This window comes from Platalea leucorodia (assembly GCF_965183815.1).
Source record: "Platalea leucorodia genome assembly, chromosome: 1".
Lineage (NCBI taxonomy): Eukaryota > Metazoa > Chordata > Aves > Pelecaniformes > Threskiornithidae > Platalea > Platalea leucorodia.
The window spans coordinates 168,224,976-168,249,725 of NC_138823.1; the positions used below are offsets into that span (position 1 = coordinate 168,224,976).

Consider the following 24,750-nt stretch of genomic DNA (forward strand, 5'->3'; position numbering starts at 1 on the left):
TGAAGCATGGTTGGTGCTCATTCAGGTAACGTTCTCTGGAAATTTGTTCTTGTTTTATCCTCACTAGTCAGTGTGCAATGAAAGCATTGTTTCCTGCTTTTTTTGAGAGCCTGGAAGTTTTGAAAGGAAAAAAATTCTTACCTACACTTGTAATATATTTTTCCCCAAATTTTGGAAATGGCAAAACTGTGCTTTAGTTTAGAACTTAAAAAACCAACCAACCAAACAAACAAAACAACAAAAAAACACTCAAAAACCCAACACTCTGAAACCGTAGATTCAGCAGGCAAAGCTTTAACTCTGGTGTTTTGCCAGCTAAACCTGTAGCCCAACAGAAGTCCCTCATGATGGGAGGCCTTGTGCAATCATAGCTATAGAAATAGCTACAAATGCTGCTTTAAATGAATAGTCGTCAGTTCAATCGAAGTAGTAGTGTCTGATTGGTGCAGAGTGTCTGAATATAGTGACTTTGAGTACAGCGGCTAGCGAAGTGAATTCTTGCTGTCTCGGACACTCCTACAGCACAAAGGAATACAGCCTTGTCTAATATGGGGCCATCAAGAGACCTAAAGATGTAACTTCTAGTTTATTGCAGCGGTCTGGTAAGACATGGCGTGTGTTGCACTCTAGATATGTCTGGAGCTTCACGTAAGGTTTGGTCCTAAATGCAGGCGGTAGGCCAGCAGTAATTAGGAACTCTTCTGTTTCAAGTGCTGCTGGGTTCGGGAGGTCTTACTGCTGCTTATGCAAATAACCGTTCCTGTGAAGAGAAAAGGAGGTGAACTGTTCCCTGAATTCTCACCTTGTGTTATCCCAGACTATACTTGTTTAGACTAGCCTTTCCAAAAAAGATGCATTTCGTGCTCTGAGGTGGGTTTCGAAACTTCAGAATGCTAAATAGAGCTAATAGTTCGTAAAATACCAACAAATCTTGGCTCACCCTTTCTAACAAGCTATGTGATGCTAAGCAGTTGTGCTCTGGGAAGTGAGGTTAGTGAACAGATTCCCTTCCTGAAGAAATAATGGCGGGAGGAAAGCTTTATGTTTCTGAAAGTCTCTTTTCTTTCTCTCCTTTTCTGTGGGATATGAAGAAATCGCTCCTGCATTTCTCTCCTTTACCAGATGTGTTCTGGTTTCCCGCAGTTACCCATATCTGTCTCTATACTGCAGCTAACAAGGCATTTTTCTCTTGTAGGGCTGGGGTTTGCTGGGGCCCAGAAATGAGCTCTTTGACGCAGCAAAGTACCGGCTTCTCGCTGACCAGCTTGGCTGTCCCGACGAGAGGTGGTGCTCGGAGGGCAAGTGGCGCTCCAAGTCCGGACCTTCTCTCGCCGACTTGTCAACCTGCTGGCGACGGATGGAGCCGGATGATTCCATCCAGCCCATGGAACAGGGCAGGATGCCTAAAGCAATGAGGAGGGAAGAGCTGGAGGAAGGGGAGCTAGAGGAAGGGGAACTGGAGGAAGGAGAGCTGGAAGAAGAAGCAATCGATGTTTCTGATTACCTACCTATGGCACATCAGGATGCTCGAACCCCAGGCAGAGATGCGAGGTACGTCTGCCCCGATTGCTGCTAATCCAGGGCAGTAAGGAAGAGAGGCTTTTCTTTGTAGCTGATGCACCCCTGCAGTTCCTCCCGTTTGAGCTGCAGCTTCCCGCGTTGCTGGTGTGACCTGTAGATGGGCCAAGCGCTGACCACTGTACCATTCTCTATGCGAGCAATACTGGGGCAGCCTGCTCTTGCACCTGGCTGTCATCACAAGAGGCTGCACGGGCGTCTTCTCCGGAGTCTTGCCCTTTGCATAGACTGCTGCCTGCTTGTTACCTGCCGTTCTTATTCTGTGCCTAAAGAGATTTCCATTCCCAGAAATTGTGCGTGTGCCCTTAGACCTTTTTTGACCACCCTGGTTTTCAGGGCAATATTAAATCTGCTCTTTTTCATTACCATAGTTGCTTGCTTGACTTTGTATTTTATGAGCACAAATCTTGAATTTTTAATAGTCAACAGGAGTAAGATCCGTAAGGACCTGATGGTGGTGGTGGTGGTGTTTAGGGATGCTCTTTGGATTCAGAATTATTTATTCATTTATTAAATCTGTTAAAATCTGTTGCTGCTATCTGGTTTGCAGTGCTAGTGTAAAGGTTTGATTGCTTTTTAGTAGGTGGCTTTGCTGGGCTGGGTGATTGTTCTGTGACTGACAGATTTTAGTAGCAAGATACAGCTTGACTTTTCAAATGACCAAAATTATCTGTGCCTTTAACTACTCGGGTTCAGACCTCAGTAGCAGACCTGAAGTGAGGTGGGTCTGAGCGCAGAGTGGATATTTGTACATCAGATTGTTCTCATCTTCCTTCTAGCCGAGGAGGGAGTTCCATTGAAATGACAGACGACAACACTGCCATCCGTGCCCTGACGCAGTTCCCGCTTCCCAAAAATCTCCTGGCTCAAGTGATTCAGATTGCAACCTCTTCCTCCACAGTCAAGGTAAGGTGCTGTTTGACCCCTGCCAGGGACGAAGCTCAAAGGCTCCCAACTGGAATCACTTTGGATGCTTTTTTTGGGCAGCTGAGAACTGGGGAGAGAAGGGAAGTTAAAACTGGGCCTAGAAAACTCAGCCTGAAGAGCAAGGAAAAGACTTTGTGGTGAGAATTGAGGAAATGTCTTAATAGGAGCACGAGGAATGTTGTTACTTGAGGCCGGGGCAATAGAGGAGCCGCTGTCTGAATGAAGGAGAATATTTTCTAAGGAGATAGGTTTGCATTTCCCTATATATCTGCCACAAACACAAGTGTGTGTTACTCGGAGCAATGTGTAATTTCTGTGCTGACGGAATCTTTCCACAACTTGATTCCTGTCAGTATCCGGTGATCCTCCTCCTTGGTATGTGTCACCCACCTCCTTCCAGACCTCGTGTGCTTAGCGAACAGTAGCTGTGCTCCACCCCGTAGGCTCTCAGTGACGTCCCTCACACAGCTGCCTGCTCTCACTTCTGCTTAGCTGGTGCCTTGGGAGCTGGGGGGGTGGAATTCAGTGCAGTAAACCTGTTCTAGTGCACTGTTTAAAAAACAAACAAACAAACAAACCCCCCAAAAAACAATAAAAACCCCCAACAATTTAAGCTCTGCTTAGAAACGTAGGGGTGTGTTTGAAAATGCCTGCCTAGTTATGTAGGCTCTTAACATCTCCCCCAGTCTGATGATGTGTGTGTGCCTTTTAGGAGTACATGCAGTTCCGTACGGTAGGCACCAAGACCAAGATCTGCAAGCTCACGCTCCGCTGGCCCTGTCCGATGACTTTTGCTGCCAAGGGCCGTCGCAAGGTGGAGGCAGAAAACAAAGCGGCGGCGCTGGCCTGTCAGAAGCTTAAGGTACGTGCACATGGCTCCTACATCCCACGTCTGATGTGTCTCTGAATAGAGGCTCCTTGCACCTGACTGACTGTACCTGAGCCTAATGGGGCGATGCCTGAAGCTTTCTGATCTTTGACTTCCTGCTTAATAAACGTGTATTTCTGACCCCTAGGATTCAGTCCAAACTGCTGTTGTACCCCTCCATTGTCTCATCTGTGATGTCCCCTTGAAGGCTGTTGTGCTTGTTTTGAGCCCTCAACGAAGTGATGTGTAGGGATCACCCTGGAAGCGTGAGCCTGTTCTCTTGGCCACCTTCCCGCTGTCTGCTAGGACAGACTATCTTCTCATTCTCCTAGGTGGAGTAATGCAGACACATCGCTGCAATAGTTTCGCTGCAGACTCTAGAGTCAGCAGAGGGGAAGTCCACGAAAACAGCACAGGACTCATTATAGAATTAACACAACATAGCAGAACCGTAGCAAGAGAGTTACCGGCACTTGCAAGGGGGTTTTGTCGGATACAGGTGTGGCTGCTGATTCTTTGATGGGTCTGTTTAAGACCTTCTTGCGAGCGTTGTGGTGGGGGCAGGTAGCAGTTGGCTCCAGCGCGTCCGTTTCACCAGAGTTGAGATGGGATCGTGTCTTGTTTCTTGCTGTGGTGAAAGCGGGAAGTGATGGATTTGGGACATGGGGTAAGGAGTTAGCCCGTCCGAGCGTGCAGGACCCGTGTGCTCTGTATGCCAGCACTTCATATGCAGCAGTCTTGTGTCTGATAGTGTTGTTTGCCTCTCCCTTTGCAGAGCCTTGGCTTGGTGGACAAGAACAACAACCCCCTCAGCCATGCCATGTACAACATGACTTCACTCCGGGAGCTTGGTGAGAACCAGAGGAAACCCTGCCACATCAAAGTCCCCGAAGCCACCCTGCGGAAGATTGAGAACTATCTGAATCACGTAAGGCTTGCTCAGCTGTCTGAGAACCACCCTTGGCTGATCTCATTTAACTTCAGGAATTGCACGTGGGTTGAGAGCTTCACATCAAAACGTTGAGGGGATTCATGGCTTGATAGATTGCCACAAAAACTGATCAGTCTCTGCTGACCTTTGGGGAAGGGAGGCCTTCTCTGTGTGCACCTGTGACGTTTGTCTGCATTATTTGGCTTTTGGGATGTTACGGAGTGCAGTTTTGGCTTGCTGATAGCCTCCTTTTGCAGGCTTATGAATGCTGCCTCGTGCAGGTGTTGCTTCCGTTAAACTCTGGTTGTGCCTCGTAGCCTTTCAAGGGCCAGGTGCCGGTACTTGCGCGTTTCCCTTGGGAGTGTCTCTCACAGGATTGTACCTTAGGGGTGGGTGCTGGTCCCCAGGCACCTGGCGGTGCTTTCGCCCAGGAGATGCCTCTTCCTGGTGGACCAGTGGTGAACAGACACCCACGGGAGCTGAAGCAGTGCCGAGACAGGGTTCCTTAGGAGCACTGCCTGTCAAAGCAGGAGTTAGTGCTAAGGTAAGATGAGGTTGAGCGTAGCTCAGGTACAAATGTGCATAGCTTATTGAAGTCATTGAAAATAACGCCCGTGGTTGGAGTTGGCAAGTCACTGGTGCAGCACTCTTGGGCCTGAACAGTAAAGATCTGGGCGATCTTTACAGTATCTTACAAATACTGTGAAGTAAACGAAGCAGTAGTGAATGTCCTGGAAAGCTAAGACTGCGTCTAAGACAGCAGCTGCTTCTGAATGACCTGCTGTGACTGAACAGTTAGAAAAGTTAGAAAAACAGCATCGTCTTGAAGGAACTTGGTCTGCCTCCCGTGCTTACGTGAACATGAGCTGTCACCCCATGCGTGGAAGGGATGGCTTTGTGACTCTGAATGAGGCTGAATCCAAAATACTGGTTTGTAGCTGAACTTTCAATCCTGCGAACATCTGGGCCGATGCTTTGATTTGTGTTCTGGACAATTCCTGACCTACTGTTGCTCCTTTTAGTTCTTCCTGTGGGATGTGGGACTTCTGTTTTTTCTTTTGCCAAGATAGAATATTTCTGGCTTAGCCGAACGCTTATGTTTTGTGCAAGTTACGTGTCTGGGCTTCCTGAGGGAGGGAAGGGTGGTGGTGTAACTTGATAGTTTCCAAAAGTTGTCTTTGAGGAGCCGTTGCATCACTTGCCTGCAGTGTAGCTGCTGACTTGGGGAGCTTAAGTTACTGTTTTGTGCCTGTCAGTTCAGGCATCAGCACTAATACCCCTCTTAAAGTAGGGGATGCAATGAGGAAAATGCAGGGAGCTGCCCAAGTTAATTCTCCCTTTAAATAACCTCAATTCAGAATATAAGTGGCTAAGTTACCTAAAATCTGAAGAGGCTTCGGCAGAGCTTCATGGTCACAGCAAAGCTTCATGGTCATGGCAAAGCCAATCTGAGTCTGTTCCAGGCACTTGTTTCTTTCTGTCCCTCTCAGGACTGGTACTAATCTTTTTGTCCCTGCCAACTTTCTCCGTCTCTCCCAGTATCCAGTGGACATCAGGGAATCCAGGCCCCGGATTGCTGATGACATGATGAACCTGAGCAAGGAATCTGGTGCGATAAGCGATGCAATCACGGGGAAGACATATATACCCATGTTGGAAGCAGAGGAAGTGCGCCTTAGCCAGAATCTCCTGGCCCTCTGGAAAAGGAGAGGATCCTCGTGGCAGGAGAGCCACCCATTGCCAGTAGATCCTCACAAGGACACCATCCTATCAGCCATTGAGCAGAACCCTGTAGTGGTAATAGCAGGAGACACAGGCTGTGGGAAAACCACAAGGATCCCTCAGCTCCTGCTGGAACACTACATCCTGGAGGGACGTGGCGCCCGCTGCAACGTAGTGATCACCCAGCCAAGGAGGATCAGCGCCATCTCAGTCGCCCAGCGCGTGGCACAAGAGTTGGGTCCCAACATGAGGAAGAATGTGGGCTACCAGGTGCGACTGGAGAGCAAGCCACCCGCCAGGGGAGGAGCCCTGCTCTTCTGCACTGTGGGCATCCTGCTGCGGAAGCTGCAGGGGAACCCCAGCCTGGAGGGTGTCAGCCACGTCGTGGTCGATGAGGTCCACGAGCGAGACGTCAACACTGATTTCCTGCTCATCCTGCTGAAAGGCATCCAGAAGCTCAACCCTGACCTGCGCCTGGTCTTAATGAGCGCCACAGGAGACAATCAGCGTTTCTCGCATTACTTTGGGGATTGCCCTGTGGTCAAGGTGCCGGGTTTCATGTACCCAGTGAAGGAGTACTATCTGGAGGAGATCTTGGCCAAGCTGGGCCGGCACCGACACCGGCACTACGAGATCAAGGTGAGTATGCAGCGTGGTGGTGAAGCTGTTCCCCTTGGACGGGGCGCTGACTTCTGGCACATCAGCAGGGGAGAGTCCGGGCCTGGAACCGGTCCCTCTTTCCTGTGGTTGTTGGACAGTGTTTGCATAGCTTTAATTCCACGTCAACCCTTGTGAGGTAAAGTCAGCTTAGTAGAATCCCAGAGCGTTTGGATTAAATTGTGGGTAAAGATGACTTCAGATTTGGGTCTAAGTTACTTTTGTCCCTCTTTAATGTGAAGTTTGTTTATGTTTGAGTACGCTAACAGCTCATTGTACTTGTGTATGTATATACATAGATGCAGACTTGAACGTTTGCGTATTCTGTGTGAGCCTGGCCCAAGACTAGGATGGTTATGGCTTACAGCAGTCTGTTACCTAAGTGCTCACTGTCCTGCATGACTGAATTCCCTGATTGTTGCTTTTTGCAACTAGCCTTACTGTTTCTCTGGAAAATGCCCTCCGGACGTACTCTTTGCTGTAGGTAATCTTTCTTCAGTTGTGGGTCATGGAGTCACAGAACCGTTGAGGTTGGCCGGGACCTCTAGATGTTTTCTAGTCCAGCCTGCTGGACTAGAAGCGGTCAGCCCCTTTCTCCAGCCTGTAGAGGTCCCTCCCTGTGGCTGAGCAACCTTCTGGCGTATCAGCCGCTTCTCCAGTTTTGTATCATCAGCAAACTTGCTGAGGGTGTCCCATCGCCTTCAGGGCAATCTTCCTGTTTCTGTTGTGGCTGGGACTTTTACCTGCGCTTTTTAAGCTGGCCTGACAGGTATGTTCCAAATTCCTGAGAGATACAAAAGCTGCTGCTCTGTGCCTGGTGGATTTGAAGTCCCAGGTGCATATGGCACAGTCTTGTCCCCAAAAATTTCGTGTTAATTTTTGTTACTTGTTAGGTTCTGTTCAGTAGAGGTACACAAATCTCAGTTAACTTCCAAGTCTGGAGGACGGGAAAGGGCCTGTATATTCTCACTGCACAGCAGAGGAAACTGGCAGCAGTTGTGACCAGAGCAGGTTCCAGATGGAGCCAAAACCAGGCTCCTGAGGTTCCTGGCTCCTAGTCCTGGGCAGGCCGTCCAAGTACAGGCATTTGCTCTCTCCAGAAGATGCTCTGGGAGGCTGTGTGCCTTTCTGCTGTCTGCTAGATTGCTGCTCATTTGTCTGCACGTGTCCTCCTGTTTTATCCAGCAATCAGATGACGAATGTGTCCTTGATCTTGATCTGATCACCGACCTCGTACTCCAGATCGATGCCCACGGAGAACCAGGTAGGTTCTGCCTTGCCCCCTTGCTCTTTCCTTTTGCTGGGGGGAAAAATGTGAACCCTGCAGAGCCCAGACCCTTTGCAGAGAAAACACGATGCTGAGCTGACTTCTGCAAGGCCACCTTGAATTCCTCTTGAACTGAGTGGTCTTGAGCATGAGCTAATTCTGAGCCTTTGGCTAGGACAACGTCTGAGTCTCAGTTGTAGTGCCCTGAGATACAGCTGTTCTGGGGTGAAGGGCAAGACTTGTCTGTGCTCCGGCATTTGTAACCTTGTGCTGCACAATTTGGTTATTTTTCTGTATCGGAGACCCATCCCTGTTAAATATCTTTGCCTGGGAGGCGATGTTTTTGTGAAGAAGGCAGGAGTCTCAGATGACTTCTAAGAGTTTTAAGTGTTTCAAAGCTAGCAGAAAGTGTTCATTCTCTAATGAACCCGTTCTCTAATGAACCCGTTCTAACTATGGGTAGCCTGGTTTCTTTCTGGCTTTAAAACCTTGCCCTAATGAGCTCACAGAAACAGATACAGCATAGCAGGTAAGAAGTCTAGACAAACCTTCCCCTGGGTCTGACTTCCCAGAATGGCTGTATCTGTCACTGGTTCACCATCAGTATGATGCAGGTTTCCTTAGCAATCAGCTGGCGGCGGGCATCACAGACCAGGGCCCTGCTTTTCTTTGGGTTTCTTGGGCTAAAGGTTGCTGTGGACTTGGGGAAATAATGGGTGTCCTTTCTGTGCAGCAGAAGCAGTTTCTCTGTCTCCAGCTGGGGAAAAGTGCTTGGATTTCTAGGTCGCTTGTTCTTAACTCTTGCTCTGTTTCAGGTGGGATCCTCTGCTTCCTCCCTGGTTGGCAGGAAATCAAAGGAGTGCAGCAGCGCCTGCTGGAGATGCTCGGATCTCAGAACAGCCGGTACCTCGTCTTACCAGGTGAGACGGCAGCGCCAGGCCTTTTCTCCCCGGGATTCAGGAGAACGGATAGGCCAGTTGACTTGATGAGCCCCTTCAGCGTTTGCACTGTGATACAGAGCAAACTCGTATGCTCTGATGTACGTTCCTGTTGTGTAATTATGCCTGTTAAGCAGAAATAACTCCTCCTAGCACAGGCCATCCAAACCTGTATGTGATCAAAGAAACTGGCTTCCTGGTTGCCTCCAGCAATTCAGAATTAGGCAAGGAGGAAACTGCTAAATTCTGCATTGCTGTAGCTGCATGCTGAGCCTACATAGAAAAGATCTGCAAGCCCTGTTTTGTGGGGTGGAGATGTACTCCGTAGCTCAGTTCTGATTAGCAAATTTAACGTTCTCTATCCCAGGACAGAAATTTATAACAAAAGCCAGTATTACTCTGCAAGGCTGTAAGATTTTGGGGGTTGGTTTGTTTGGGGTTTTTTGTTTGCTTTTTTAACAGTCCTCCCTATTCAATGTCAAATAAGGCCAGCCAGGAGCACAATTTCGAGCAGCTCAGTTGCTAATAAATGCAGGTGGTGTTTTGTGAAAACTGCATGTTCTTGTGCTCCCCTGCTGTTCTGTGCGGTTGCTGGGAATTTCTCCGCATCACTGATCTGTAACAGGGCAAATATGTGATATAGAAGAGTTGCTGATACCATTTTTGACCACGTGAAACCAAATGACAATGAGGAGAGCCCATTCCCCTGCCCTGTAGGACTTTTGAAAAGGGGGAGCTGCAGAACTGGACTGTGGGAGGGAGTGGGACTTCTGCTTGGGGCCCAGCGGTATTCCGGTGGTGCCATTAGCCTCTCTGGGACGGGAGCTGGTCAGAGCTCCTGCTGATGTTGAGCCATAGGTTGAAGCAACTGAATTAAGGCCTTCCCTAACGATGTGTGGAAGATTTTTCCTGGAAAGATTTTTCTCCAGGAAACTGCTGACAGTGACCATCGGTATTACAAGTGGTGTCCCCATCCCTGTCCCCCGTTTCTGGAAGCAGGAGGTGATGGTACAAGAGGGCTGAGAATCTCTGCTTGCCCCAGCCTTGTACTGCAAAGCAGCTCAGCAGGGCAGGACTGACTGGTTTTTATCTCCTAGTGCACTCCAACATCCCCATGATGGACCAGCAAAACATCTTCCAGCGGCCTCCCCCGGGCGTCAGGAAGATCGTCCTGGCCACCAACATTGCCGAGACCTCCATCACCATCAATGACATTGTCCACGTGGTGGACAGTGGCACGCACAAGGAGGAGCGCTACGATCTAAAGACCAAGGTACTGATGCTTTCTTGCCTCTAAGTGCATTTGGGGCGTAGTGGAGCTAATGGATGGTTTCAGAGCAACATCCGAGATGCCGTTAATTGGATGATAGAGCTGCTTCCCATTTGGCCCTTGGGGCACTGGCACTGGGTCCCTGTTCAGGGTCGGTGTTTGACTCGTCGTTCAGGGAGTGTTCGCCTTTACCAAGCTCCCTACCAGGCTCCCCATCGACTTCTGGTGAGCAGGGAAAAGTCCCGTGCCTACAAAGAAATTTAAGGCAAATCCTGCTCCCTTCCCATCTCTCTGTTACACCATCTAACATCTGTAGCTTTTCCATTTGCTTTCTGCCTTTCTCTATGATTTCATCATAAACTGCTCTTGTTTGAAGCTATCTTGACCCCGGTGCCTTGCTTTGTTAGTCAGCTTTAAGGGGAGGGGTTTACCCGGCTCTTGGGCCGTGTTTCTGGCAGCGTTGGGCCCTGCGAAGGCTCTTGTGCGTACGTTTTCATAACGACGTGAAGGCAGCTGAGCCCCTGTTGCTCTTGGAAGAAGGGATTCTGGCTGCCCCTTCCCCTCCCTGCTCTGGAACATCTTAGAGGGCCAGGTGGTGATTCACACCTTGGAGCAGTTCTAGTTTTTATATTTGCCCGGTTTTAACCCAGTTCATCTCACAGCGCAGACCCTGCCCGTGCTGGCACGCAGTGGGACTGGGGTGGGGAAGGAGAGGACCAGGTTTTGCTGGCAGCTCCCAGCAGGGCAGCGAGATGAGCCCTGGGGAGCAGGGTGATGCGGAGCCAAGGCAGGCGTCCAGCAGATGGCATCAGGGTCTCATCCATGCACTGAGCAGCTTGCTAGAGACGGGCATTGCAAGATGCAAGACGCAGGAGAGTGGGAAAGGCTTCCCTTGCCCTTTAGCGGGATGGTTGATCAGTCGTGAGGAGTTTAGAGGCCTGTGGACTGGATGGAAGGCTGCATTTAAATAGACAGAGCCGTGAGAGCATTCGTGCCTAATCCTCCTTCTCCTAGGTGTCCTGCCTGGAAACGGTGTGGGTGTCCAAGTCAAATGTGGTGCAGAGGCGAGGGCGTGCTGGCCGCTGTCAGTCGGGATTTGCCTATCACCTCTTCCCTCGCAGCCGCCTGGACAAGATGCCAACTTACCAGGTTCCAGAGATCCTACGCACCCCACTGGAGAACCTGGTGGTTCAGGCCAAGATCCACATGCCGGAGAAAACAGTAAGCACAGTACATGCCTGCAAGACTGCAGCCGACTGAACCAGCAGGATGCGGCCTGCCTGGTGCCAGTTCCAGAGACGTGATTTGACCGCAAACATGAGTAGGAAAAACCCAAGATGCTGATGACTTTAGTTCTCCCTTTCCTAAACGCAGTGCTGTCTAGGGAGGTTAAGACCAGGAAATGTATAGATTACTTGATTACAGAGTATGTGTAAAAGACTCTGCAAGAACGGAGAGGGCTGAGCTCATATCCCTGTAGGCAAACAAAGAGGGAACCGTGTCGCAGTCTGGGCCCCAGGGGCAGGGCAGTGGGCTCCCCCAGGCTTTCCCACACTCCCGTATGGGAAACATACCCTTTTTTTTTTTTTTCTTTTCCCTTCCCCCCGCTGTGTTGCAGGCAGTTGAATTTCTCTCCAAGGCTCTGGACAGCCCTGACATCAAAGCTGTGGATGAAGCAGTGATCTTGCTGCAGGAGATCGGTGAGCTAATGCTGTGTCCTGGTGTGGGTGTAATGGAAACATGTTTGCTGTCTAAACACGGGAGGTGGGAGCTGGCACAGGATCCTGTGGGACAGACTGGGCAGGATTGTCCCTAGATAGGGATGGCAGCTGATAGGGACTTCCCAAAGCACACAAGTTGCGATGCTATTTTATTTTTTTATTTCCCATGCTGCTTTGCTCAAGAAGTGGGGAGACCTTCCCAAGGTGTTTAAAAAAAAAAAAAAAAAAAAAAGGGGTGGGGGGAAGGAAAAAAACCCGAGGGGTGGGGGAGCAGAAAGAAGGAAAGTTGTGATCTGGAGTTCGTGGCTGGGTCTTGTGGATGGTCATCTGGCTGGCCCGGCCTTTTCTTTGGCCTCAGCTCAGTTAGACCTGGGAGGTTCTGGGTGCTTACTGCAGGCACCTGGGCTGTGCCTCTTCTGGGGGTTACACCGAATCTTCCAAGCCCAGTAGCAGGGTTCTGGCAGCTCCCCAAAGCCACTGGCCACCACTCTGGCCCTGCTCAGAGCTGATGGATGTGCCCTCGCGGGCGGCTCTGTTGCAGGTGTGCTGGACCAGCGAGAAGCCCTCACCACTCTGGGCAAACGCCTTGCCCAGATCTCCACAGATCCTCGGCTGGCAAAGGCCATCGTCCTGGCGTCCATCTACCGTTGCCTCCACCCTCTGCTCGTCATCGTTTCCTGCCTCACCCGGGACCCCTTCAGCAGCAGCCTGCAAAACCGTGCAGAGGTGGACAAGGTGAGGAGCCCCTGCTAGGGGAAGGTAGAAAGCAGGTGGGGAAGGGGCTGCCGCTTGGCTGACACGTGTGTCTGTCTCCCAGGCCAAGGCTGTTCTGAGCCGGGAGAGCGGGAGCGATCACCTGGCCTTTGTCAGAGCCGTGGCCGGCTGGGAGGAGGTGCTGAGACGCAGAGACAGTCGTGCCAGGGATAACTACCTGCAGGACTACTACCTGTACGGCCCCAGCCTTCGCTTCATCAATGGTGAGTGCCAGAGGCCTGCTTCTCCCTTCTGTCCCCTGAAAAGGCTGAAGCACTGGTGAAGAACACGGTGCAGAAATGGGGTAGACTGGGCAGGTGACTGCCAGACTGGGCGCAGGTTCTGGTTTTGGTGCCTGTGGGTGCAGGCGTAGCCCTGGGTGTCAGGGAGGCCGCAGGCGGGACAGGTCTCCTGTCCTAGCGCCGAGGCTGAGCCTCCAAGGCCAGAGGAGGTTCTTTCATTCACAGTGGGGTGAAGGAGAGGGCGAATCTCATTCCCTGGGGCTGTCTCCTCCCTGTAGGCCTTGTCAAGCAGTTCTCCGAGAACCTCTACGAAGCCTTCCTGGTGTCGTCCCCATCTGACTGTACCATGCCCTCGTCCGTATGTAACCAGTACAGCGAAGAGGAAGAACTGGTCAAGGGAGTCCTCATGGCTGGGCTCTACCCCAACCTCATCCAGGTACTGGCTCCCCGCTCTGCCGTCGCTCTCCTGGGCTGGTCGCTGTGGGTAGCACAGGGAAGCGCGGAGGTGCCAGAGACGCTTGCGCTCTCTTGGGAGCCTGTGCCCTAGGCAGGCTGCCTGCTTGTGCTTCTGCGTGCTGCTCCAGTGCTGCCCCCGGATCCCTCCTCGTGAGGAGTGGCCTCCTCAAGCCTGCACGGGTCCATGCTTCGCTTCTTGTAGCTTGGTCTGGGAGCCATCGAGGTGGCATCTTCCTCCTCCTGTTTGTTGCCCCTTGCGTGGTGTTCGGTGACTGCCAGCTCTGGTCACCCCCACGTATGTACTCTGCTAACGCAGCGGAGCTGCTGGAAGTGGAGGGCAGCGAGGCTGGGGCAGGGGCTGGAGCACAAGGCTGGGGAGGAGCGGCTGGGGGAGCTGGGGGGGCTCAGCCTGGAGAAGAGGAGGCTGAGGGGAGCCCTCCTCGCTCTCTGCAACGGCCTGAAAGGAGGCTGGAGCCGGGGGGGTCGGTCTCTGCTCCCCAGGAACAAGCGATGGGACGAGAGGGAACGGCCTCAAGCTGCGCCAGGGCAGGGTTGGGGTGGGTGTTAGGAACAATCCCTTCCCCAAAGGGCTGCCAGGCCCTGGCCCAGGCTGCCCCGGGCAGGGGCTGAGTCCCCATCCCTGGGGGGATTGAAAAGCCGGGGAGATGTGGTGCCTGGGGACATGGGTTAGTGGTGGCCTTGGCAGCGCTGGGTTAGCGGTTGGACTCGAGGATCTCAAAGGTCTTTTCCAACCTAAATAATTCTGTGATTCTGTACTTGCCCCTACACACATGTAGGAGAGACACAGCTGTGGGGAAGGCCAGGCTGGCTGCTTGGGGGCAGTGCCTGAGGTGCTCTTCTCATTTCAGGTGAGACAAGGCAAAGTGACCCGCCAAGGGAAGTTCAAACCCAACAGCTACGCCTATCGGACAAAGGCTGGCACCGTTCTGCTCCACAAGTCAACAATCAACAGGTGGGTGATGTGCGTATGTCTGTGACCGTGGGAGGGCGGGCACCCCACACCATGCGCTTCACACACCAGCCGGGTGTGCTGAGGACCCCGGCGCTGCCTCCGACGTGTGCCAGTACCGGAGTACAGCACGTCTCCGCCTGTGCTTGACGAAGCTGTTCCCCTGTGCAGGGAGGCATCCAAGCTGTACAGCCGCTGGCTAACATACTTCATGGCGGTGAAGTCCAACGGTGGGGTGTTTGTGCGGGACTCCTCCCAGGTCCACCCGCTGGCCGTGCTGCTCATGACCGACACAGATATCCACGTCCGAGGTGAGTGATGCGTCCTCTTGTGCCGCTGCAGGCTCCTCCTGCCGCGCCTGGCCCCCAGGCACCCCGCTCCTGCGGCTGTGCCGCAGTCTGAGGGGCTGCGAGGTGGCCACCCCTGATCTCTACGATGAGCAGCTCTGCTCCCCTTGGCCAGCTGTCTTCCCCTGCTTTCTAAGCCTCTTGCTTTGGACTGGGTGTTGCCGTAACGGGCCCGCAAAGGCGATGATTTGTGGGCTGTTCTCAGGGGTGGCTCTGCAGGGAGCCAAGGGACCCGAGCCGCGGGCAGGCTGAGCGAGCAGGCTTGCGCCTGGAGGCTCATCCTCGGGGAATGAGGAGTTGAGCTGGTCTTCAGCCACGGCTGGGGCCTGGGGAGGAGCGAGCCCTTCTCCCCGTGGATGTGTTGCTTTAGCCCCTGGGGTTTCGGCAGTTGGGCTCCAGCCCTCGAGCTCAGACGGGCTGGGCAATCGGTCGCCTCCCATGGGAACCAGTGGGAGGATCCCAGTGTGATGGGTCAGAGTGCTGCCTGGCTTTTGTGGGAACTGTTGGGCCCAGTTGAGTCCCCGGACTCTGGGCTGCACTGAGCGTGGGGAGGACCGGCGCCGCCCCTGGCGACGGCGGGGGAGAGGGCCGAGCGGCCAGCGCCGGCTGGATCGGGTCAGCACCATTCCCGCTTCTCACCTCCTCTCTTCTTCCCCCTAAGATGATGGCTGGCGAGCAACAGTCTCCCTGACAGACAGTGATCTTCTGGTGCTGGAGGGAGACTCCTACACCATCCGCCTCCTGCGTGATTTCCGTGTGTCGCTCTCCAAGATGGTGGAGACGTGCCTGTGCTATGAGATGGCAGCCATCCCTGGGGACCTGCACCACCAGCACAGCCAGCTGCTCGACATCCTGGTGGATCTGCTCAAAGGCCCTCCTGGCAGCTTTGGCGCTTAAGCGGAGCTGGAGGATTGTGTGGGGACTTGTAATTTGTATAAAGATGTTCACAAATGTTTATTTAAATAAAGTTCTATTTATCCCTTGTGAAGTCATCTCTCTCCATCCTAGAAGATTAATGTTGTCTGAATCTCCTGCTGTCGGCTCCGTGCATGGTCACCGCGTAGGAAGAACCAGCGCAGCACCGCCGGGAATGGACTGGGAGTGCCGATGGGCCCTGACGCGAGCTTCGTGGACACCCACCTCCTCCGCTCTTCACAGCGTCAGTCCCTGAACTGGAAAGCGAGGACGCAGCTGCAGCGGGGCCGTCCTCTGCCCCATCCCCACAGGGCCGGGCTGGAGCAGCTCTGGTGCGAGAGCTACTCCCGGCTCAAGAGGAGGACGGACGTCTCGGCCTGCGGCTGTGCCTGCTCCGGGGGCCGGGGCCGGGCAGAGCGTGGATCCAGCAGCTCTGGTGCAGGGCGGTGATCGTCGTCATCTTCACTCTCCCCGCGCCGCGCGCCCTGAGGACGTCGGAGGGGAGGAAGCCCCGAAGGCGCCGGACGGACGTGACCTTCCACGCGGGATCTCCGAGCCCCACAGCGGGGCTCTGCCGCCCCACAGCGCGAGCGCAGTCGTGGCGTTATGAGTGTGAGATGTGACTTGTCGTTCCTAATCTGCCTGTACTTTTTGTCCTCTTGCGTTGTTATTTTGTTCTTTTTTTTATTTTTTATTTCTTGTTCTCCCTACGTCAAGGAGGCCGGATCCCTGTAACTTGTGCAACACAGGACGCGATTGTAGATGCCAGTCTGCCTGTGAGCGCTTTCTCCTGCGGGAAGCCAGGAGCATAGGCACAAAATTCTTTGTTTTCTATGAACAGGGACCATATTTCTGTGGAAGGAGGATTGGGACAGGCGCAGCATTAAATGCGAAATCTGGAGTTTAATCCCAGCTTTGCCTTGGATTCCCTGTCAAATGAAGACAGCGACCTACCTCACAGGGCTGTTGTGAGGCTTCGTTAATGTTTGTAACGCACGCGAGCCCTCGGGCTGGACAGCGCGGGAGAGGAACGAGTACTTCACGCTCGGTTTGCAGGCGGCGGGGCGCGGCTGGAGCCCTTGCAGGGCTGCGAGCAGCGCTGCAGGGAGGGCGGCTGCCGCTTTCCCCAGCAGCCCGGCAAAAGGCAGTTGCGGGGCCTGGGATCATTTGTTTTTATTCACCGTTTCTTATGCTCTTTGTATCTGAAATCAATGCGAGGTTTGACCGTGCCGGCCGGGGCGCGCTCCGCTGAGCGCGGGTGCCAGGCTGAGGCTGTCGGGGACGACGGCGGAGGGGTTCCTGCCCCCGCAGCCTCGGCCCTGCGCTCAGGCCGGGAGCTGCCGTCCTCGGGGGCCACCCTTGGGTTCTCCCAGTTCTCTACTAAGATTTAATTTACTCGTCATGGGCTTTAATGAACGGAGCCGGGGCCCGTGCCGCCCCAAGCTGATGTACGGAGCGGGGTGTGCGCGGGAGCCCCACGGCTCCGGCGGCTGTGGGCGAAAAGCACAAGGGCGAGGGGCCGCGGGGGCTTGTGGCCACCTCCAGCCGCGGGGCCGGAGGCCGTTCCCTCCTCCCGGAGCCGCGGGCTCCGCTCCGCCGGGCTGCGGTGGGTGAGCCGGCGCGGGGCCCGCCGCGGCCTGCGTTCACTCAGAACCTTTCATCTTCATTTCACTTGCTTGAGGTTGTCACTATTATTTGACCAGTGTTTGTTTCTTTTGGCCTGTATAATGGGCAGTATGGTTTTCCCTTCCAGCAGGTTTAAAAAAAAAAAAAAAAAAGAAAAAAAAAAAGACTAAGCTATTGTCTAAATGGTTCCGAACTAGTGTGATATTGGGATACTTCAGTGGCTGTTATGTGATACTGGATCTTTTTACAACATAGATTAAAGACAATAAAAAGGGATAGAGTAGTAACCGCCTCTCTCCTCTTCATTCTTTTTTTCTATTAATTTTTTTTTTCAATAGCGGAGTGAACAGCTGCTCGTTTTCCTGCTCCTTTTCCCGGGCCGGGGAAGCGCTCGGGTGGGAGAGGCCGGGTTGCGTGAGATGGAGGAGCCTCACGGCTGCGCTGGCCCTGTGAGCGCCTGCGGCGCCTGGGTTTGGGGTCTGGCGGGCAGGGGCTGCAGCGGGCAGGGGCTGCAGTGGCTACGGGCAGGGGCTGCGGCAGCGGAGGCTGCGTGAGGGCGCAGGGTGCGGCTGCAGTTAAAGCCTTCGGGAGCCAGAGGCGAGGTGGGGGGTCCCGGGGGTCTTAGAGCAGCCGTTGGGGCGCAGAGGCAGCCGGGAGCACCCGAGCACGGCCTGGTGCTGCTGCTGCCCGGGGGGACGACGGCAGCGGCTGGGGCGGCGCTGGGCGCTGCCGCTCTGGGCACGGGGACGTGGGCGAAGGCTCCCTGGGCAAAACCCTGCAGGGGCCCGGCCCTTGGGGCTCTCGGGCCGGGTCCTGGGCGCTGAGCCTGAGCCAAGGCAGAAAACCTTTCTGTCAGAGCGGTGCGAGGCGGCGGCCGCCCCTCGGGGCCCCGCTTCAGTCGCAGCCGTGTACGGGACCTCGGGCTTCCCCGGCACCCGGCTCGGCCGCTGCTCCCGGAGGAGCCAGAAGGGAGAAACCGCGGCCGGTGCCACGGCAAACTCTGTGCGTGCCTGGGCTCTGCCCGGCTCCCCCCAGCAGCCACCCAGGGCCGGCGGTGGCCACGGGGAGGTGGCAGGCCCGTGCCTGGTGTGAGCCCAGCAACGCCCTCCCCGCTGAGCCCAGGCCGGAGGAGCGAAGCCGGGGATGGGCAAGGTTCCAGTGGTTGATGGCACTGGAGACACGAAAATGGCTCCTTCGTGCCCCTCTGCCAGCAGGAGGCCATGGGGGTCCCTGGGCTGTGCCCACCCCCAGCCTTCCCACACCCCCCCACAAACGCACGCCCAGGCGGAGGAGGAACATCTAGAAGCTTTATTTCAACCCTTTACAACAGTAAGAATCACAACATCAAATCAGGAAATGTTGCTAAGGGGACGAGGGCCGGGCAGCCCCTGGCAGCAGGGCGAGACAGAGCGGCAGCCGCAAAGCGGGAGGAATTCGCTCCCGGGCCGGGGGGCTCTGCCCCGGCCCCGCCGCAGAGCGCTCGGCCCTCGCCCCGCGCGCTCGCCCCCCGGCCCCGGCTGCACCCCTCCTGGGGGGCGCGGTGCCCCCGCAGGCTCACGCTATGACACAAAACAATAACACCACGTCACGTTTAGAGAACACGTTACACGCTGCTCGCGCCACACGACAGCCTGGTGAGGTAAGCAGTATCTGCCCCACCTTGCAGATGGGGAAACTGAGGCCGAGAGGTTCAGGGACTTCCCGAGACCACGGAGGGAGCCGGGATCGTGCCCCTCGTCTCCAGCCCCCCGTCCTCTCGGCCGCCCCCTCCTCGTAGTCACCCCCCACGATGTCGTTACTCGTTGTACCTATGTTACGGGGTAAGCGAAGCTGCAGGCAGTGCTGAATGCTGGGGTGGGACGATCACAACGGGTGCGAGACAGGAGCCTCGTGTCTGATCGCTCGCTCTAGACACCAGCTGGTGGCCAGCGAGGCTCCCGTGAGCGGGCGCGCTGAAAGGCAACCGCTTGCTCTAGCTGGAATTCAGGTGGCGAGGGGGAAGGACGGACGGAGCGCTCCTTCCGCTGCGGCCTCCCGTAGCAGTTTCCCACCCCGCCCGCAGGCTGCCCGGGCCCGGAGGGCTTTCGGGTGCCATGTCTGCCAAGCCGCGAGGCTGCTGCCCTCCCGGCAGCTACGGCTGCTCGGCCCTTTGCAGGGACAGCACTGACCAGCCCTGAGCGGCTCAGGAGGGGCTCGGCTGCTCCCCCACACGCGGGGAGGACACAGGAGCCCCCCCGGCACCCCCAGAGATGTCACCCACATCAAGCTCCTGCCGCCTTCCAAGAAAACGAGAAATTCTGCCTAAACACCACCAACACAGGAGGGTCCTGGAGCCCCACTCGCGCACCGGTACCACGCGGGGACGACAGCGAGGGTCAGCACAGAAAACTACATTCAGTTTGGGGTCGGGCCGCCGCCCCAAGGGGAGGCACGCGCTGGGGCAGCAGCAAAGTCGCCGCCGCTCCCGGCCTCCTGCTCCTGCGGCCTCAAGCCCGCAAACTTGATTATGTGAATGTACTTTAACAGTAGAAAAAAAGCCCCAAAGTCACTGTGTAGGCCACTGATATGCAGGGAGAGACCAGGCTCCAGTTGAGCAGCCCAGGCCGCGGGGAAGCCTCCTGGCCGCCCGAGCACAGAGCTCCCCCCCAGCCCTTCCCGCCGCACCGCAGCCCCACCGCGTTCTCATCGCCCCGGCAGCTCAGACACCTCCACGCCAACGCTCACCCCGACCGTGAGCTCAGGCAAGGTCTTTGCTGAGCATCTCGCCCGAGGCAGGAGCAGGCTCTGGCGCGCCTGGAGCTCGAGCGCTGCCCACGCTGCCGCCGTGCCCCATCCAGCGGGGACCGAGCCCACCGGTGCCGCTCCCAGCCCACTGAAGGCCCCCAGCCGCTGCGGCCACCCCAGCCCTCCCCTCTCCCCCACCAGCAGCATCACACCAAGCGCAGCTGCGGAGGCCGCCAGGACCCACGCGAGGCAGCTCAGGACAGGAACGGGTACAGTCACGTTGCATTTAATTCAGACCACAACTCCCTTTTTTCCCAGGAGAAAACGCGCTCGCTAGCTCTAGCCCTAGCTCAAGCCTCCAGCAAAACCAGCTCCTTCCCCTGCTCTGCCCAGCAGCTCCTCTGCAGTTGTCATTTAAGGTCTCGCCGCTCACCAGCTCACTCCCGCCTCTCCAGATCGGAAACTAAAGTCATTTTCACCACACATGGATCCCTTCCCAGGCTAGCAATATGTACAGCCATGTCCTTAAAACAGAGAAAAAAAAAAAAATCCATATTAAAACAGAAGCTGTCCTAGAAAAACCACACCAAGCGTATCTGGATTTAGTTTGTCAGCTAAACACAGGCACAACAAGTGTTAGAGAAGTGGCACAGAAGCAGAGGGCGGTGGGTTAGCGCTCAGCTGAACCGCGGGAGTCTGGGAAGGGCTGCGCGCGTCCAGACAGGCCTGAACGCCGCCACGACCGTGTGCCAATACGAAAGCCTCAGCCGAGACTGCCAAGCAGTCAATAAATCAGATAAAAGCAGCGCAGGGGGAGAAGGTGGCGTTACTGTCCCTTCGCAGGGTGCCAGGGGTTTGCTCGCCTTTATTTTTGCAATCTCAGAAGATAAAGTGCAACGTTGCCACTTGCCTTCCTCCTGCAGCTCCTGAGCTAAGACCGGGACCCGGCTGCCTCCCTCCGCCCGGGCACCCGGGGCAGAGCAGCGAGAGGAACGCGACATCTCAGCGTCCACCTTCTCTTTGGTTAACCACGAACGCCACCGGACCTCGCCGAGCCCGCGGCCGGGCCCCGGCCGCAGCCCACCAGCACAGCCTTCCCCGCTCCTCCGCCGGGCCGGCCAGCCCGGAGGCCGGCTTCGGCCCTGGCCTTTCGCGCGCGGGGCAGCGGAGCTCCGCGCACAGCCTGACCCGCAGCAGAGCGACGTTATTGCTTGGGGAAGCGCAGCCCCTGCCTTCTCCTGCGGCGGGGATCAGCCCCTCGCCTCCAAACTTCCCCTCGATTCAAGCGTTGGGAAAAGAAAAAAAACCCACAACCCAAGACTGACAAGATGAAGCTGGTGTTGAGAATTTAGCAGTAAGAGAAGAAGGAAGCGTCAGCGAAGGGGCAGTGATATATACCGGAGGGCGGCATGCAGGTGCACGGGAGGTCGGAGGCAGCACCCTCCCAGGCCCCGGGAGCGGCTGGAGGGCTTCAGAGCACCAGGCCACAGCTCTGCTCTCTCGGGAAATGAGGTTTCCAACCCCAGCCCCGAGCTGGAGGTAGCATCGGCGGCTGCAGCCCCTTCCCGGCTCCAGCTTTTCTCTGGGCAGAGCTGGGCGGCGTCGGGAGAGCGGGCGGCCCGCGGCGGCGGTGCTGGCCAGCCCAGGGCCGAGGCACGGCTGGGACCCGTCCCTGGCGCGGGGTGAGAGGGACGTGGCACGGACAGGAGCGGGAAGGTGGGAGCAGAGGGAGGAGGAGGAGGAGGAGGAAGAGGAAGAGGAGGAAGGGAAGCACTGGGAGGTTTCTAGGGTATATATAACCGCCCCTTTCAGGTGCAAATCTGCATTGCTTATTTAAATTTGTCTTCAGAGGAAAAAGCACTTATGAAACTAGCAGACGACTTTGATGCAAACTAGTACATTTTAATGCCATTTTATTAGAAATCATGCAAACTTTAATATAAAAAATACAAGTGCAATAAGAATCTTTGTGTGTAAATACAGATTCCGGGTTATCGTGTCATTGTCGGCTTCCCAAAGAAGTATTCCCACAAGCATGAGAAGCTGCAGGCTTCCCTCTGTCCCCTCCTTGAACAGCCCCCCCTCAGCACGCGCCTGGTTCAGTTCACTTTGATCCCAGTGTTTTGTTATTCCGCCTTTTTTTTTTTTCCGTTTTTTTGCTTTAAATTAGTTTGACGACCCAAGAACGCTTTTTTTTTTTTTTTTTAATTTATTTACATGTCATTTCTTTAGTGTCATTTGCAACACGAAACGAGGAGCTCGCACCTCCCAGAGTAGGTAAATCTCCTTCCGAGTCAGAGCTGCAACTCCCTGGCATCAGAAACCCGCCTCCCCTGCCCCGGCCAGGGCTCGCCTCCCTCCCGGCCCTCCGCAGACCCGCCGCTACCCCTGCCGCACGCCCGGGGGAGAGGTGGCCGCTCCCGCCTTCCCCGCCTCGGCCTCCCGCCAGCCGTGCTCGGCCCGACGCTACGGTTCCCCACACCTCGGCCTCTGCTAAACCACCACGCGCGCACACCACAGACCTGCTTTTGCCTCGCAACTCACGGCCTGCGCTAACCTGCAACTCCACCGCGAAAGCAGCCTCCTGCTCCTCCAGACCTCAGGCCCTGGCCCAAAAAAAACCGATAAATCCCAGGGCTCCGGCTGTGCAAGCTAATAAATAAACCGCCTTTGCCTTGCTAATGCGCAGAAGGTCCTAGGAAGCCCCCGGGGCCGGCGGTTTGGCCCTACAGGAGGTTCTCCCAGCATCGATTCAACGCGTCTCGTTGCAGTCAACACAGGCTTCATCTGATCTGTTACAGCAAGTTTTCCTTTAACACAGCCTTGTGCCTTTCAACGTCAGACATGGCTTAATCCCATGAATTTGCTCCATCGTTTTAAAATATTAAAAAAACAAAACAAAACAACAACAAAAAAGTTACAATTGCTGGATATGTCAATAAGAAGCCAGCACTGCAGCAGCGGTTAATGTCTCTACTCTCCTACGGTTAGGAAAAGAAGGAAAGAGAAAAGGAAACTTAGCATGGGTTTGTAGCACGATAAATCATCAACACGTCGTCACAAAGAATAAAAGGTTAAAGTCAACAGTTAAAACAGCCTAACGTGTGTGTATAATATATATCATCATCAAACAGGATCAGCAGAAACTGAAGCGGCAAGGAGGAAAAGGTTGGGTTTTTTTTTTTTTTCTCTCAAAGAAGACAGAAAGATCACAGCTTATCCCTATTAACTCTGGCCTGGCTTCAGCCACCAGCAGCGTAGGCGTGCTCCTACCCAGCCCCCCGCCGCCCAGGCTCCGGGCAGCGAGACGCAGCCTGGAAGTCACTAGATGCCCGTCCCCAGAACGTGACACTAACGCTCAAGTATCCTTAAAAGCAAAAGGGACAAGGCGCGGAGAGGGAAGGACGCCCTTTCCAGCCAAAGAGGGACCACCAGAGCCCGGCACGCTCGGGCAGGGGCGAGCCTCCAGGACGCTTCGAGGAGTCAGCGCGGCCGAAAGGGACGCTAGCCCTGCTAAACGCTGTCCCCTTCCCACCTAAAGCCAGGCGCCGGGTTAAGAGAGCCAAGCTGCGTTACTCTGGGGAGCAGGTGGGAGACGGGGCTGGGAGGGGTCACAAGCCTTGCTGAGAAAGCGCTGCAAGGGGAGCTGGCTGTGGCAGCGGTGACAAGGAGGCGACTGAGCCCAGGCTCTCGCTGACGGATGTGCTACGCCAGGGGGAAGTGCTGCTGGAAAGGTTGGGGGGTTTGGAGACGACGATTTCCGCTCCGTGGTCTGTTCGAGCCTTGGCCTTCTCACGGAACGTCAGCTTGTGAGATTCAATCTGCAGCGACACAAGGGCAGGTGAGAAGGGGAAGGGCAGGAGGAGGAAAGAGGAGGAGAGAGGGGACAGGAGGGGGAATGGAAGACGATACCATAATGTCATCATTAGATGCCTGGAAAATAAAAGGCAATTTTCTGAATTAAAAAAAGGCAGACAAACCCTACAGACATCGCTACAAACAGTTCAATGTTCCGATTACAGCGGTGTGACCAGTGCCCGGGGGCTGCTCTGCCCTGCTGCAGTGCTCTCCCCACCCCACCCGGCAGAGTGCGTAGAGAGAAGGCGCAGGCACTTACTTGTTTCTTGTATCTGAGTCTCGAAGCTCTGAATTTCCCTTTGGTCACCACCGCTCAGGGCAGTGGGCACCGCCGGCCCTACGCCATTCTCCCGCATCTCACTGCCTGCCTGGGCCGCTGTCACCTCTCCGTTCTGAGGGGCTGGCGGGAGCTGCCCTGGCTCCACGCTCCCCTCAGCCTACAATGAGACAACGGGGTGGGGAGGACGACAGGGACGAGTCAATAGAAGATGGGGGTGCAGGGGGGTGAAGTGCGGGTTCCCGGAGCCCCCTCTGCCCTCCCCAGCTGCCGAGACACAAGCGGGGACGAGGGGGTGTTTGGAAGCGGGAAGCAGCCCCTCCGCTCCCTGGGAAGCCACCATCCTGACCAGCTTTCCAGCCTCTCACAGCGCTTCGGTCCCCACAGACCCATCGGCCCCGCGCTGCTCCCCGCCAGCTCGTCCGAGCACGGCTGCCGCGTCTCCGACCGCAGGGTCCGGAGCTCAGCACCCTCTCCCCAAACGCCTGTAAGGCCCTGGTGACGGAGGACGGCCGAGGCAAAGGCAGACCGAGGCACATTGACGGGACTAAAGCGGAGCGCTACGGGGTCAAAAGCAAGCGGGTGGTTTGGGTACATCGCAGTGAAGCAGCCTCCGTTATTTGGGGACACATTTATACTCCAGTCCCTAATGATGCACAGCGGATCCCAAAGCTTGCACGAAGGACCTCATCCTCACTTGATT

General features: G+C 55.3%; 2 protein-coding genes across 4 annotated transcripts in view; one reads left to right on the forward strand and one right to left on the reverse strand.

Annotated features, from left to right (window-relative positions):
- The window catches only part of DHX30 (DExH-box helicase 30), a gene marked incomplete at its 5' end in the record, with an annotated part of 36,999 nt that extends 19,545 nt beyond the window's left edge, over window positions 1-17,454 (forward strand). For all 3 annotated transcript variants that reach the window (XM_082323531.1, XM_082323529.1, XM_082323530.1), the window contains 16 exons: window positions 1,196-1,551; window positions 2,358-2,484; window positions 3,218-3,367; window positions 4,149-4,301; window positions 5,844-6,665; window positions 7,869-7,947; window positions 8,766-8,870; window positions 9,986-10,161; window positions 11,173-11,379; window positions 11,777-11,858; window positions 12,421-12,614; window positions 12,697-12,856; window positions 13,153-13,310; window positions 14,200-14,303; window positions 14,472-14,611; window positions 15,309-17,454. In XM_082323531.1, the coding sequence (XP_082179657.1) occupies window positions 1,196-1,551; window positions 2,358-2,484; window positions 3,218-3,367; window positions 4,149-4,301; window positions 5,844-6,665; window positions 7,869-7,947; window positions 8,766-8,870; window positions 9,986-10,161; window positions 11,173-11,379; window positions 11,777-11,858; window positions 12,421-12,614; window positions 12,697-12,856; window positions 13,153-13,310; window positions 14,200-14,303; window positions 14,472-14,611; window positions 15,309-15,544 (3,249 nt within the window). In that variant the 3' untranslated portion in view covers window positions 15,545-17,454. The remainder of the gene's footprint in view (window positions 1-1,195; window positions 1,552-2,357; window positions 2,485-3,217; window positions 3,368-4,148; window positions 4,302-5,843; window positions 6,666-7,868; window positions 7,948-8,765; window positions 8,871-9,985; window positions 10,162-11,172; window positions 11,380-11,776; window positions 11,859-12,420; window positions 12,615-12,696; window positions 12,857-13,152; window positions 13,311-14,199; window positions 14,304-14,471; window positions 14,612-15,308) is intronic.
- A 2,676-nt stretch (window positions 17,455-20,130) lies between these two features.
- The window catches only part of MAP4 (microtubule associated protein 4), a 168,324-nt gene continuing 163,704 nt past the window's right edge, over window positions 20,131-24,750 (reverse strand). The window contains exons 22-23 of the mRNA XM_082314095.1: window positions 24,030-24,207; window positions 20,131-23,733 (exon numbers count right to left, since the gene is read on the reverse strand). Of these exons, the coding sequence (XP_082170221.1) occupies window positions 23,729-23,733; window positions 24,030-24,207 (183 nt within the window). The 3' untranslated portion in view covers window positions 20,131-23,728. The remainder of the gene's footprint in view (window positions 23,734-24,029; window positions 24,208-24,750) is intronic.